The sequence below is a fragment of the Balaenoptera borealis genome (genome assembly GCF_965194805.1).
Source record: "Balaenoptera borealis genome assembly, chromosome: 9".
NCBI classification, from domain to species: domain Eukaryota; kingdom Metazoa; phylum Chordata; class Mammalia; order Artiodactyla; family Balaenopteridae; genus Balaenoptera; species Balaenoptera borealis.
In genome coordinates, this window is record NC_138873.1 from 21119284 (window position 1) to 21133540 (window position 14257).

At 38.7% G+C, this 14257-nt stretch overlaps 1 protein-coding gene across 1 annotated transcript in view; it reads right to left on the reverse strand.

Annotated features, from left to right (window-relative positions):
* ZC2HC1B (zinc finger C2HC-type containing 1B) overlaps positions 1-14257 on the reverse strand; it is a gene marked incomplete at its 5' end in the record, with an annotated part of 35040 nt that overhangs the window by 6779 nt on the left and 14004 nt on the right. Inside the window, 2 exon segments of the mRNA XM_082406070.1 lie at positions 1890-1995; positions 5408-5547. Of these exon segments, the coding sequence (XP_082262196.1) occupies positions 1890-1995; positions 5408-5547 (246 nt within the window).

Consider the following 14257-nt stretch of genomic DNA (forward strand, 5'->3'; position numbering starts at 1 on the left):
TACGCCTGTCTCCCCCGATTCCCAGTCTCTTTCCAGGTTTACTAGAGCGGGGAATGCAAATCCTGGACTCCGAGGCTGTACTCAGATTTGACTTGGCGCGCTGTCAGAGTTGTCTAATCCCGATGAATTAAGAAATATTCCCTCTTGGCAAATAAGCTTCAACCTCAAAATCAAAGGGATGTTTTTCACTGGAAGGGAAGCATTATAATATATTCGTTGAAAAAATAAGAAAAGAAGCCATAGTAGAAAGAAATTGTCTTTTCTGAAGGACACTAATTGTTACACTTTAGAAAAAAGCTTGCTAGTGGAAGTTTTACCAAAAGAACACATATATAATTTGAATTATTTTTGTTCTAAGTGAAAACTAAAACCTACCCCATTGTTAAGTTTTTACAGATCAGGAAAAAACTAATGATTTGAGTTTAGATGGCTGTGGGGAAATTTTTTAAATATCAATTCAATTTTTAAACCCATGATAAGCAACTCATGAGGAATTTAAAAACTAATGATAAAAATTTATAGTGCTATTATTACTTTGACTGTGAAACTGGCACTTCTTATTCTGGTTCTGATAATACCTTCAAAATAAGACTTGTGACCAGATGGGCCAATATGATCATGAATTAATTCATATTGCCTTCACAGTACATGCTGATCATAAAGAAGAATGCCCATTATTACTAATGCAGCTCAATGAAGAGAGAAAGCACAGTAGATATCTAATCCAGCTCTGCTGTTTACCAGTTGTGTGCCTTAACTGAGCCTCAGTTTCCCTTTCCATAGATTAAAACATTTGGAGGATTACTGCGACGATTAAATGAAATGGGTCAAGCATATAGTAAGTACTATAATGGTGGTCATACCTTTCTGCTACTTTGAAGAAATTATTTCATTCTAGGGAGGAAATTCTTCCCTTTTTTCTTTTTTTCCAGCCTTACTGAGATCTAATTGAATATATGTATAAGTGTAAGGTGTACAATATGATAACTGATACATGTATATATTGCAAAATGATCACCACAATAAGGTTAGTTAACACACCCCTCACCTCACATAGTTACTTTAGTGTGTATGTGGTAAGAACATTTAAGATCTACTCTCTTAGCAGTTTTTAAGTGTATAATACAGTACTGTTAACTAGAGTCACCATGCTGTACTTTAGATCCCCAGAACTTATTCATCTTATTACTGGAAGTTTGTACCCTTTGACCAACATCTCCCCATTTCTCCCACCCTACCCTCCACCCATGGCAACCACCATTCTATTCTCTGTTTTTACGAGTTTAACTTTTTAAGGTTCCACACATAGGTGAGGGCATACAGTATTTGTCCTCCTTCTCTCCGACTTATTTCACTTAGCATAATGCCCTCCAGGTTTATCCATGTTGTCGAAAATGGAAGGATTTCCTTTTCTGTTTATTGTTGAATAATATATACCCCCATCTTTATCCATTCATCCATCAACAGACGCATCAGTTGTTTCTATATCTTGGCTATTTGAAAAATGCTGTAATGAACATGGGAGTATGGATATCTCTCTGAGACAGTGATTTCATCTTCTTCCCTTATTTTCCACACAAAACCTGGCACAGTGCCATCTCCCATCCTTAATCTCTTTTTAATTTTACCAGAACAGAGAACATTGGTTCTAGACCCTGGTGTTGTAATCAGATCTGACCTTGTACATTGTCAGAGTTGTCTAATCCTGGTAAATTAGGAAATATCCTTTCTTGGCAAATAAGTTTTAACCTCAAACAAACCCACATATCTTTATATCCCAAAGCAACTTTGGATGTCATAGCTTTTGCTGACTGCCAGCAAATCCCGAAGCCAACAGTGGCCCCCTCTGACTCTGTCGTTCGATAGTTGAGATGCTCACTCCAGCTCACCTGGCCTGGTTGGGACCACACTGGCCTCCTGGGCCCTGTTCTGCAGCAGAGCTCCCACGGCACTGGTTACAGTTGTTCCTTTTTCTGGACTCATCTGAACCCTACCCTACAGAGAGAGAGAGAGAGACAGAAAGACAGAGAGACAGAGAAAGAGAGAGACAGAAAGACAGAGAGACAGAGAGAGAGGGGGCAGAGGGGACGAGTTCTGTAACCTCAGGCAGCACACAGGAGGTAAAGCTGTCTCCCCTTCACCAGCAGCAGGCTGGAGCCATGTCTGGGACCTGCGACACCCAGGGGAGGGGGACACGCACACTCTGCACCTTAGTAGCCTCATTCCTGTCCTCCCTGCTGGGGCTCAAAACCATGTCTGGGTTTTAGAGCTTTCATTCCATAATCAAGCCCTTGGTGGAGTGGTGATATGTTAATCCTGTAAAATTAGTTGTATGGAGACATAAGAAATCACTTAATGTCAATAAGGATAGTTATGGAACATTTTAGTTTTTCATTACACTTGAAGATGATTTTGTTTTTAAATACATGAACAGAGAAGAAAAACAGACACTGGCAGGCAGCAAGTGTTTTAAACATGGAATTCCAACGTCTCCATGCCGCTCCCCTCCCTGCTGAGCAGCAGTAGCAGAATAGCCACATTAATACAGAAGAAGGACCAAGAGGTTCCTTGGGAGCTCCTCTGTATACTCCTTTCTACCTCGCTACTGATCCCTCAACATCTCCATGGCAACTCCAGTATAAAGATAACCTGTTCTTCCAAGTGAGACTCCTCACTTGGGCAAGGACAGCTAGGAGGCTAGAGCAGGCAGCTCATCCCCAGCCAAAGAAAGAAAGCTATTTTCAGAGGCCCATATTGGTCTCTTTTGGTTAAGGGTATAACACATTTTTATACTTGATTATGTTTAAAATAGAAACACATTTCAGCTGTGCTGTTAACAGCCCTTCAAAACTGAAACAACACCTCCTTTTTTGTTCTCCTTCTGAATAAGCTCCACTATTAGGCAGGGCCCCAGAGTGGTGAAGCTGGCATAAGGGAAACAGCGCTGCTGTTCAAATACACTCTACAGCGAGTTTACTCAGAAAGCAAGCAATTCAGAAAGCAAGCAATTTTTCTTCTGTGTTCCCAATCACCACTTAGCTCTGGAAAACAAGGAGAGGAACAGGGCCAAGTCACTGGCTGCACTCAGGACAGCCAGCTGGCCTTCTTCAGGAATAAAAAGCACTTCCGTCCGCTGCTTCCCTCTGCTCCCCTTGGGCCCACTGACGCCCACTAACTTTGTGGACTGCTTAGAAGAGTCGTTCGAAGAAACATAATGCACCCTTTACTGCTTTAGGAAGTATAGGTAGAGTTGTCCTTTTTCCAAAACTAAGTTGAAGTCAAGCCCAAAGCAGTCATATTCCCCCCCAAATTGTGGTGCCTCTCCCACTATAGGAAAAGACCATGAGAGAGGGGAAGGAGGGCGGGGCAATGTGGAAAGAGGAAAAGGCCGGGGCACCCTGTGTGCAAGGCACTGTACTGGTATTACCTATAATCCTCCCAACAGCTCGGCAAGACACACGTTAAAGTGAACCTCAAAGAATTTAAGTAACTTTTCCAAGTTTACCTGTAGATAATATAAAACTGAAAGTCAAACCCTGACTGCTGATTGAAAAATCTGGGCTCTTTCTATATTGCACTGCTTCCCATGATATTTCAGGTGTAAAGATTGAATCTCTACAACTATATTTATCATAACCACCCTGCCTGCCCCACCAACACACCTATCTGCTGCCTCCTGTGTTCCTTTATCTAGATGTGTGGTATTATCTGCCAGGCTCTGGAGCTAAAAACCTTTTTGCCAACCCTGATCCTCTTTTACCTTATATTCAATCAGCTTCTCCATCCCAACAACTATTTCTTAAATCTACCTGCTCCTCCACACACACACACCCCATAGTCCTCTTACTCTGAGCCCTCATTTTCCTTTCCTGTCGTGTGGCTGCTAACTGGCTCTCGCCAAACCATCCTGAACACTGACTGCAAGGGTGACCTTTCTAAAAAACCAATTCCATGTCACTCCGATCTGCACTATGTGACCAGTCTACGCTGCATACAGAAGGACACATGAGGCCAGTGACGGATGGTTGGACAGAAAAGCTGAGAAGGTCAGTCTGCAGGGAGGAGAGAAAGTACAGCAGAGTAGGAAGAAGAGACAAAACGGAAAGATGGAAAGATGGACAGGAGGACTTCCTGGGTTCCAGGGAACTTTCAATTCCTGCTTCCAGGCCCTCAGGCTGGTTGGCCTCAGATTTAGGGCACCTATTCACTTAATCCCCTTTTTCCTCCTCTCTGAGCCAGCTTGGCTTAAAGCCCTTGTGGCTCTGACGCTCACCTTGACTGTCCCATCCCGTCACTCACCCACAGGCACTCTAGGCTTTGCTCCACATGGTGGGCTCCTCAGGTCACGAGCTGGACACTTTGGGCACAATGTCCTTCCCAACTTCAAATCTAGACTGGTAAACCCATTTGCTATTTTGCAGAAAGTATCTGCTCCTCTTTGAAGCCTTTGCTGAATCACAAGTGGCCTCTGCCTCCATCTCGCTCCTATATATGCCAACCACTACACCTTCCTACTGCATTGTTTCCAAGGCCACCTCCTCCTCCGAATCACAAATCCTTGGTCAACCAGCACTTGGCACAGTGGCTGCTTCAGCACAGATATTCAGTAACTGTCTAGTATATGTTGAGCTAGAGCTCAGGTCCATAGTCCGTGGGGTGTGCTATCGTTAGAGAGGGTCCCATCCCTATTACATACTGGATATCATGGAAATCTTTCTAAACATGCTTCACACTGTTAAGTATTCGGAACAATTTAATCTTTTCTTGGTATCTAAGCCATGTTTATGAAACTAATGGTTTTCATGGTATGCTGTAAGCTATGTCCCCGGCACCTCTGATGTGTACGGAGCTGTGTGCTCTCTCCAGTGTTGTTTTTATAAATCTGTCTTCCTGGTCCAGTGTTATTTTACTTATTTGTACCTATTTATAACAGCTGTTTTATCCATTTACTTTAAATTGCTGACTCTGTGGCTTTGAATAGGGTGAAGACCCCTCTCCACAGAGCAAACACGTGACCTGCAGAACAAGGCCTCCTTGTGACGGCTTCCCCCACTCAGGCCAGTTTCACCTCAGGTTCAAGATTCTTTTTGAGGTGGTTAAGGCTGATAAACCACCATTGGTTAGAATTTTACCATAATACTACAGAAACACTACTTATACATCTACGTCTTCAACCTAAGAAGCTTCAAACACTGTAGAAAATTTTTTCCTACAACACCCAAAGGTGCTGTTAGCTGGAAAGCAGCCCTCAAAAAGAAGCCAAGTCCCATGAAGATGAGTGACAGTAATTGGCTATCTTGATCCTTACACTTCTCAGGATGGGTAATTTAGGTTCCCTAGCAAATTCTACCTGCTTTCCCTAGGCATGTAAGGGCACAAGAGCCAGCACTTGGGGAGAGATATTCACCTGTACCCTGGATGCCAATTTGGCTGCTGCCTGGGCTGGATCAAAGACTCGGCGAGAAGATTGATCCTTGCAGAAATTAATGTGTCGATTGGCGGCGGTTTCATTAAATCTCCTCATACAATATGGACATTGAATATAATCTGAATGTAAAGATAACAACAAAAAGGCAATTAACGTTTCAAAAACAACTCTGGAAGGGACTACATGAAATGAAGTAAATAGAATATGAACTCTGCTCCAACATGAAAGAGAGGTACCAAACTCTGATTTGAGGCAGCCTATTCCAGAGGGGGAGACATGCAAGGGCTCAAGTAAAGGACAAGGTGGGGTAAATTTTTTCTACCTATGCACTTATTTCAATTAAGAGTGTTCCCTTAAAATGTTTACATGCTATGGTGTTTTTCAGAAAATAGATTAATTATATATACTTAGGAACTTCCCAATTAAATGAATTATTTAGTGGACAATTATGTAAAGAAAGGAGTCCTAGAATCACAGAATATTGATATTGATGACTGAAGGGCACAGACGATTCAAAAGCCCAAGTTGTGGTACCGAGTGGGACAGAAGTTTATACAAAAGTTATGGAGCTACAGAGGGAGTAAGATGTTTCAAAATGTGGGTTTGGGGGATGGGATTTGAAACCAATGTCACACTCCTTCTGCAGTGGCTAGATTTTCCCACTGAACTCCTAAGTGAGGAGGCAATTAATATGTTCAGAAAGGGGGTTAGGAAAAGGGAACAGGTGAGAGTTCCAAAACAGAAAAGGGAAGAGCTTCCAGTGCTAGACCCTCTCTGGCAGCCCTGGGGGCATGGGGTCCTCTGAGGTTCTGGGGAATACCCACTGGTCTCAATTTGTCTCATTTGCAATTACTAGACAGTGGGAGAAAGGAGAAGTGAGAAAGATCCAAGGTCTTCTCAGAACGTGGAGATGCTCACATGTTCCAAAGCCAGGCTGGAGCCTCCTGCTCCAAAGCAAGGGGGACCATGGGGGTTGTGTTGTGTTGTTTTGCTTTAGGCGCCTTGAAGGGATGACAAAGTGGATATGGCGTGACATAAGAGAATAACTACCTCTCTCCCCAGGAAGGACCTGAGACAGCACCACCTTAAACTCTGTATGGAAGTTTGGTTTAGTATAGAGTCAAAATTCCTACATGTGCGAATGGGTATTTAAGGCAGTGATGTCTTCAAAGCTAAGAGTTTTTTGAAGACATCTTTTAAAGCAGTTTGGGGAGTTTTCTACTTGAACAAATCATTTCCTAAAATGAATACTCATAAAATGAAAGAATTGGAATATGTAAGAAATTGGAATGAAAGAAACGGTTAGCACTTAACCTAACAGTTTATTGCACACTCTGGAAGGCATTACTTCATCATTAATTCCATACTTACTGAACACCTATTATGCTCCAAGCAACTTGGGGATACAATGTCTCTGTAATCAAGGACTAAGCATTCTAATACAGAAACAAAATTTTCCCATGGTGACAAATTCCTTGAACAAAATAAAACAGGACAAAATAAAATAGAACAAAATAAAATAAAATAGAAATGGTGAAGGCTCTGCAGCCTGCCTGACTGGTTTTGAGGCTGAGCTCTTCACCTACCATGTGTGTGAACTTGGGCACGTTTCTGAACCTCCTTAAGCTTCAATTTCCCCAGTACCTACATATCACCTGTATCATTGAGTTGTTACGAAAGTTAACTATGATAATCCACGGTAGGGCCTGCCTGGTACAGTGGGTGGGTAGAACATGCTGTAACTATAATGAAACAGGCCCAGCCAGGTTGTGTTCCAACTATCAAACAGGAAAGAAACTGCTTATGAAAAGTAAAATAGAAAGTGCCATTATCATGCAGAACTCATTTACGATGGTGTAGAAAAACATCTAGAACTGGGTTCGTGGTTCAGGGGTTATTTCTTTAGTTTTACCAGCTGAAAAGTCAAGGTTTATATCAGAAATGCTGCTACCAGACTCAGTTTGGGCAAAGACAGTGACTATGGCAGTGACTGTGTTGCTTCCTTAATCCCACTTGTTCATTCATTCATTGCGCCCTTCTGTGTGTTTGGCACTATATACCACTGTGGAGGAAACCAAGTTGAAGTGTAGTATTTCCCTGCTGACAAAGATCTTAGAGACGACTAGAGGCCTAGGTAAAGAAGCAGACAATTACCACTCTGGGGAATAAGCTTTGAAAGGAGGAAGCACTAGGTCCTCCAGGAGTCCACAGGAGGAACATGAAGCCCAGACTTAAGGGGCAGAGGAAGAGAACGTCAATATACTGAGAACACAAAAACTCTTTTCTTGCAACAATAATTTGAACACAGCATGACTGAGCTACACGTTCAGCCCTCATCTCAATCTGAGTCACCTCTTCCTCTATCAATAATGATGTCATAAAAATCACTATGTGCTATCTATTTCAATAGATAATGATTTATAACTAACTAACTAATTAATTATTTATTTTTGGCCACACCGTGCAGCATGCGGGATCCTAGTTCCCTGACCAGGGATAGAACCCGTGCCCCCTGCAGTGGAAGCTTGGAGTCTTAACCAATGGACCACCAGGGGATTCCTGATAAGGATTTTTAATGTCTTATTCCATATCTCATAAAAGATTAAAGTAGAAAAACAAGCATCATTTAAAAATGCAAGCACTTTGTTGAGTACCCACGTCTACATAGCCCTGTGAAACGTGGACCAAATGTCCCAGGACCACTGAAAATCCCAATTGTAAATATTCTATATCACTGCCCTCATAAACTGTCACATAATCCTGGAAAGTTGAATGATTGGCAAACTTACTTAAGTCAGTAAGAATTAGAATAAATATATGCATGTCACAAAAACTGAGCCATGAAATAAGGAATCATGCTGGAAAAAAAATGGAAATTACTTGCAAACTCATACATACTAGGCCATATGATTAATAACACTAGTAATATCTGTATAAATTTTCTAAGTATTTAAGCTGGAGAATATATGGGCTAATATAAAATCCCTGCACAATCAAAATAATTGAATAGTAATGAAAATGTGCTATTGGAGGTAATCATTTTGCTTGGTGCATAAAATTATAATAAGGGCATAGGGAAGAATTTAATTATAAAATTGTATTTTAGCATAAAAATGTAAAGGTCAGAAAAATAAACTGTACACTTGATGAGGTCTTAAAAAGGGAATTATTTATTTTAAAGAAACAATAATCCCCACATTTTAAATCCAACGTGGAAATTAGAGAAATTCACACAGCAGACCATCTGACATGGTTTCACTATTCAACTAAAGAACTAGAAGGTAGCCATCAACCCTGCAGCTTCTGCTATTAAAATGAAGTAGTTCTCATAAAAGATGCTTTTATTATACAAAGCTTGTTGCCAAAGTATTACCAAAATGATAGCCATAGATCTTTCTATGGAATATCTTAAGACAACACATGATTTCAAGTTAATTTTCATAAGCACCTAGGAAAAATGAAGCAATTATTAAGAGTATTTTCTGGTACTGAAGTTCAGATGATTTATTTTTTGGATGATTTTTATAGTATTACACTTTGGTTTTGTTTGTTTTACTTTTTATTTTATTTATTTATTTTTTGGCTGCGACCCTTGGCTTGTGGGATCTTAGTTCCCCAACTAGGGATCAAACTCGCGCCCTCGGCAGTTTAAGTGTGGAGTCCTAACCACTGGACCACCAGAGAATTCCCTTTTTATACTTTTTAGAATGAACTTTGAGGAAAAATTTACGTGCATTAAAATGCACCTATTTTAAGTGTACAGTTTGAAAAGTTTTGACAAATACATACATTTGTGTAACCACCCCAATTAAAATATGAAACAAGTCTTTACCTCCAAAAGTTCCTTCATGCCCCTTTTCAGTCAATAATTCCCCCAAACCCAGACTCAAGCAACCAAAGATCTATTTTCCTGTCACTAAAGATAAGTTTTACCTCTTCTGTATCTTACTACAAGACAGCATCCATGGTGTGCTGCATGTGTAGTTGCACTTTCTTCTTCCTGTTCAGTTGTATTCCATTTTGTAAATATTCCACAGTTTGTTTATCCATCCACTTGTTGATGGTCATGTTCAGTTTATGCTACTTAAATGGAGCTGCTATAAACATTAATATGTAAGTCTTTTTTAAGGACATGTTTTCCATTTTTTTGCACAAACACCTAGGAGTGGAATCACTGCATAGGTAAGTGTATGTTTAACTTAAGAAAATACCAAAGTGGCTGTACTATTTTAGACTCCCAGCAGCAGCAGCAGCGTATGAGAGTTCCAGTTGTTCCATGTCTTAACCATCACTTGTATTGTCAGTTTTTTATTTTAGCCATTCAAGTGGGTGTGTAGTGGTATCTCACTGTGGTTTTAATTTACATTTCCCTGATGAAAATGATGTTGAGTATCTTTTCACATGCTTATTGACCATTATTTTGTGATGTTCTGTTCAAATACATCTCTTGCCTTTTCCTTATTGGGTTGTTGTCTTATTATTGAGTTATAAGACTTCTTTATATATTCTTGATATTTGACTTTCATCAGATACATGTATTATAAATATTTTCTTATCCTGTACCTTGCCTTTGCATTCTCCTAATGGTGTCTCTCAAAACTAATGTTTTTAATTTTGGTGAAGCCCAATTTATCAACTTCCTTTTTAAAAACCTGTTGCTGCATTTTGTGTCCTGCTGAAAAAATCTTTGTTGACTCTTAGATCAAAGATGTTTGGTTTTTCTAGAAATCTTATAGTTGTAGCACTTTATAGGTCAATGATTCATTTTGAATTAAGTTTTGTGTATAGTATAAGACTATCCTTTCCCATGTTGAATTACTTTTGTTAAAAATCAACTGCCCATTCACTGCAAAGTAAAGGAGCTGTTACAGTGGAGGATTACTGGACTGAATGTCAATACTATGACACAGTATGAGTGTGTTTCATGTTTGGTAATTGCAATCATTGTTGCTTCTGTGGTCATCCATGTACAATGCTTGGTGTCAGTCGATTTATCTCTTGTAAAAATAAAATACAGTGTGTGTGTGTGAAAAAAAAAAAAAATCAACTGCCCATAGATTGGGGGGAGATCTATATTTAGATTCTCTTTTCTGTTCAATTGATATACTAATACCAAATTGTCATGATTACTGTAACATTACAGTAGGTCTTGACATCAGGTAGTGTAAGTCCTCCAATTTTATTCTTTTATCAAAACTATCCTGGCGGGCTTCCCTGGTGGCGCAGTGGTTGAGAATCTGCCTGCCAATGCAGGGGACATGGGTTCGAGCCCTGGTCTGGGAAGATCCCACATGCCGTGGAGCAACTAGGCCCGTGAGCCCCAATTACTGAGCCTGCACGTCTGGAACCTGTGCTCCGCAACAAGAGAGGCCGCGAGAGTGAGAGGCCCGTGCACCGCGATGAAGAGTGGCCCCCACTTGCCACAACTGGAGAAAGCCCTCGCACAGAAACGAAGACCCAACACAGCCCCCCCAAAAATAATAATAATAAAAAAAAAAGTCTAATTATTAAAAAAAAAAAAAAAAACTATCCTGGCTATTCAAGATCCTTTGAATTTCTGTGTAATTTTAGAATCAGCTGGTCAATTCCTACTTGGCAAAGAAAACTTGCAGGGATCTTCACTGGAATTACTTTGAGTCCATAGATCAATCTGGGGAGAACTGACATCATAACATAATGCATGAGTCTTTCAAACCATGAAAATGGTAAATCTCTCCATCTATTTTAGTCTTTAATTTCTCTAAGCAATGTGTTGTGGTTTTCATTTTAAAAGTCTTACACATATTTTGTTAAATATATGCCTAAGTATTTCATGCTTTTTACATGATTATAATGGCATTTTTCATTTCATTTTTTCAATTGTTTATGCCTAGTATATAGAAATACGATTCACTTGTGTATATTGACCTTATAGCCTGAAAGCTTGTTAAATGAACTTTTAATTTCAGTAGCTTTTTTTGTAATTTCCTAAGATTTTCTACATTTACTCATTCATGATCATGTTGTCTGTGAATAAGGATAGTTTTACTTCTTCCTCTCCAACCTTTAAATTTATGTGTATGTATGTATGTGTGTGTGTATAAAATATATAATTTTTTCTTATTACACTGGGTACTATGTCCAGTATAGTGTTAACTAGAAGTGGTCAGAAAGGACATCCTTGCTTTTTTCTTGAATTCAGTGGGAAACTGTTCAGCTTTTCACCGTTAAGTGTGATATTAGCTGTAGATTTTTCAGAGATGTCCTTTATTAAAAGGAAGTTCCCTTCTATTTCTACCCTTCTAAGAGTTTTCTTTTTTAAACATGTATGGGTATTACATTTTCTCACAGGCTTTTTTCCTGTAGCTACTGAGATGATCATATGCTTTAAAAAATATTTTGTTAATATGATGAATTACATTTACTATTTTCTTCCTTCTACTTAATTTAGGTGTAATTTGTTCTTTTTTTTCTAACTTTTTAAAGAGGAAGTTTAAGGCAATTGATTTAAACCTTTCTTCTTTTCTAATATAAGCATTTAAAGCTATAAACTTCCCTCTAAGCACTGCTTTAGCTGAATCCCACAAATTTTGATATGTTTTCATTACCATTCAGTTCAAAATATTTTCTAATTTTTCTTGTTCTTTCTTCTTAGATCCATGAGGTATTTAGAAATGATTTGTTTATTTCCAAATAGTCAGGAGTTTTCTAGATATATTTTCATCATTAATTTCTAATTTAATTCTGTTGTGGTCAAATAACATAGTCTGTATGATTTCAGTCCTTTTAGATTTATTAAGACCCACTTTGTGCTCCTGCACATGGCCTATCTTGGCTGAACGTTACATGTGTACTTGATAACAATTACATTCTGCTGTTGCTGTGTATCACACTATAGCTATAGATGTCAATTGGGTCAAAATGTTACAAGCATTTCAGACTGATAGGTCTTCTTGATGAATATATCTTTTTAATTACTATCTCTGTTAATAATACTTGCCCTGAAGTTTACTTTTCCTGATGTTAGTATTAGCTACTTCAGTTTTATGATTATTATTTGAATGCATATCTATCTTTTCCTGTGCTTTTAACATGTCAATCTACAATTGTTCAGACATTGCTGGTATTTCTCTTTTTATCCAGAGGAAAAGCACAAATCATAAGTGTATGGCTCCATGAAATGTTCACAAACTGTGCACACCCATGAAACCAGCCCAGATCAAGACACAGAGAGTTCCCACCAATCCCCCTTGAGTCGCCTCCCAGTTGTCCCCACCCCTCCAAGTAAAATGACCTCCTGACTTCTAATCTCAGAGACTGAAACCTGAAGTTTCTAAAAAATTGAGTTTCTGATATTTATAAATAAGGAAGTCTGCATTTCTGCCATCCTTTGAGAAATCAGACCCAGCAACCTTGGGTGTGCGTTCCTTTGAGGCAGCCGTGTGCTGAGGCAGGAGCAGCTGTCCCTTAGGGAGGATGTAGCCTCTCTAGGCCCACCTGGCTCACCTCATTTTGTCACCTGCCTGGCTTGCTTATTTGTGTCTTTATATTTAAGGTGTGTTTCTTGTGGAAAGCATATAATTGGACATTGCTTTATTATTCAGTTTGACAATCTCTGCATTTTATCCTAAGTGTTTAGGTCATTTATATGCAATTGTCCATATGGTTAGGTTTAAATCTATCATCTTGCTATTTATTTTTATCCTACCGGGTCTTTGTTCCTTTTTTCCTCTTTTCCTGTCTTTTTTTAGATTGAATTTTTTTCCATTTTATCTCCAGTCTATGTATTGTCTTATTAGCTATACATCAATATTTTTAAATGTTTACTCTAGGGCTTATTAATAGGGATCTTTATGATATAATACTCTACCTTCAAACAATGCTATACCTATTCATGTATACCATAAGAACCTTTCAACAATATACATTCATTTTCCTCACTCAACCTTATCCTATTATTTTCATACATATCACTTCCAAATGTTATAATACCCATAATATGTTATTACTTACACTTTAAATAGTCATTTATAACCCTCAGCTAACATTATACTCAATGGAAAGCAAGACAAGGATGTCTGCTTCCACCAATGCTATTTAACATCGTATTGGAAGTTCTAGCCAGAGGTTTAGACACAAAAAAGAAATAAAAGGCATACAAATAGGTAAAATTATCTCTGTTCACAAATGACATAATCAAATATGTAGAAAACCCTAAAGATTCCACACCAGAAACCAACTGTTAGAGCTAATAAGCAAAATTCAGCAAAATTGCAGGACAAAAATCAACTCACAAAAATTGCCTGTATGTCTATACACTAACAATCTGAAAAGAAGGTCAACAATTCCATTTACAATAACATCAAAAGAATAAAATACTTAGAAATAAATTTAACCAGAGGCAAGACTCATACACTGAAAACTACAAAGCACTGCTGAAAGAAATTAAAGAGGGCATAAATGAATGGAAAGACATTCCATGTTCACGGACTGGAAGACAATATTGTTAAGATGACAACTACACCCAAGGTGATGTACAGATTTAATGCAATCCCTATCAAAACTCAACGGCATTTTCAGAAATAGAAAAAAAACCCATCCTAAAAATTCATATGGAATCTCAAAGTTTCTAAATAGCCAAAATAATCTTAAAAGACTCTCCACTTCCTGATTTCAAAACATACCACAAAGCTATAGTAATCAAAACAGTGTGGTACTGGTATAAGGACAGACATATAGAAAAATGGAATAGAATAAAGAGCCTAGAAATAAGCCTTCACATATATAGCCAATTGACTTTTGATAAGAGTGCCAAGACCTTTCAATGGGGAAGGCACAGTCTTTTCAACA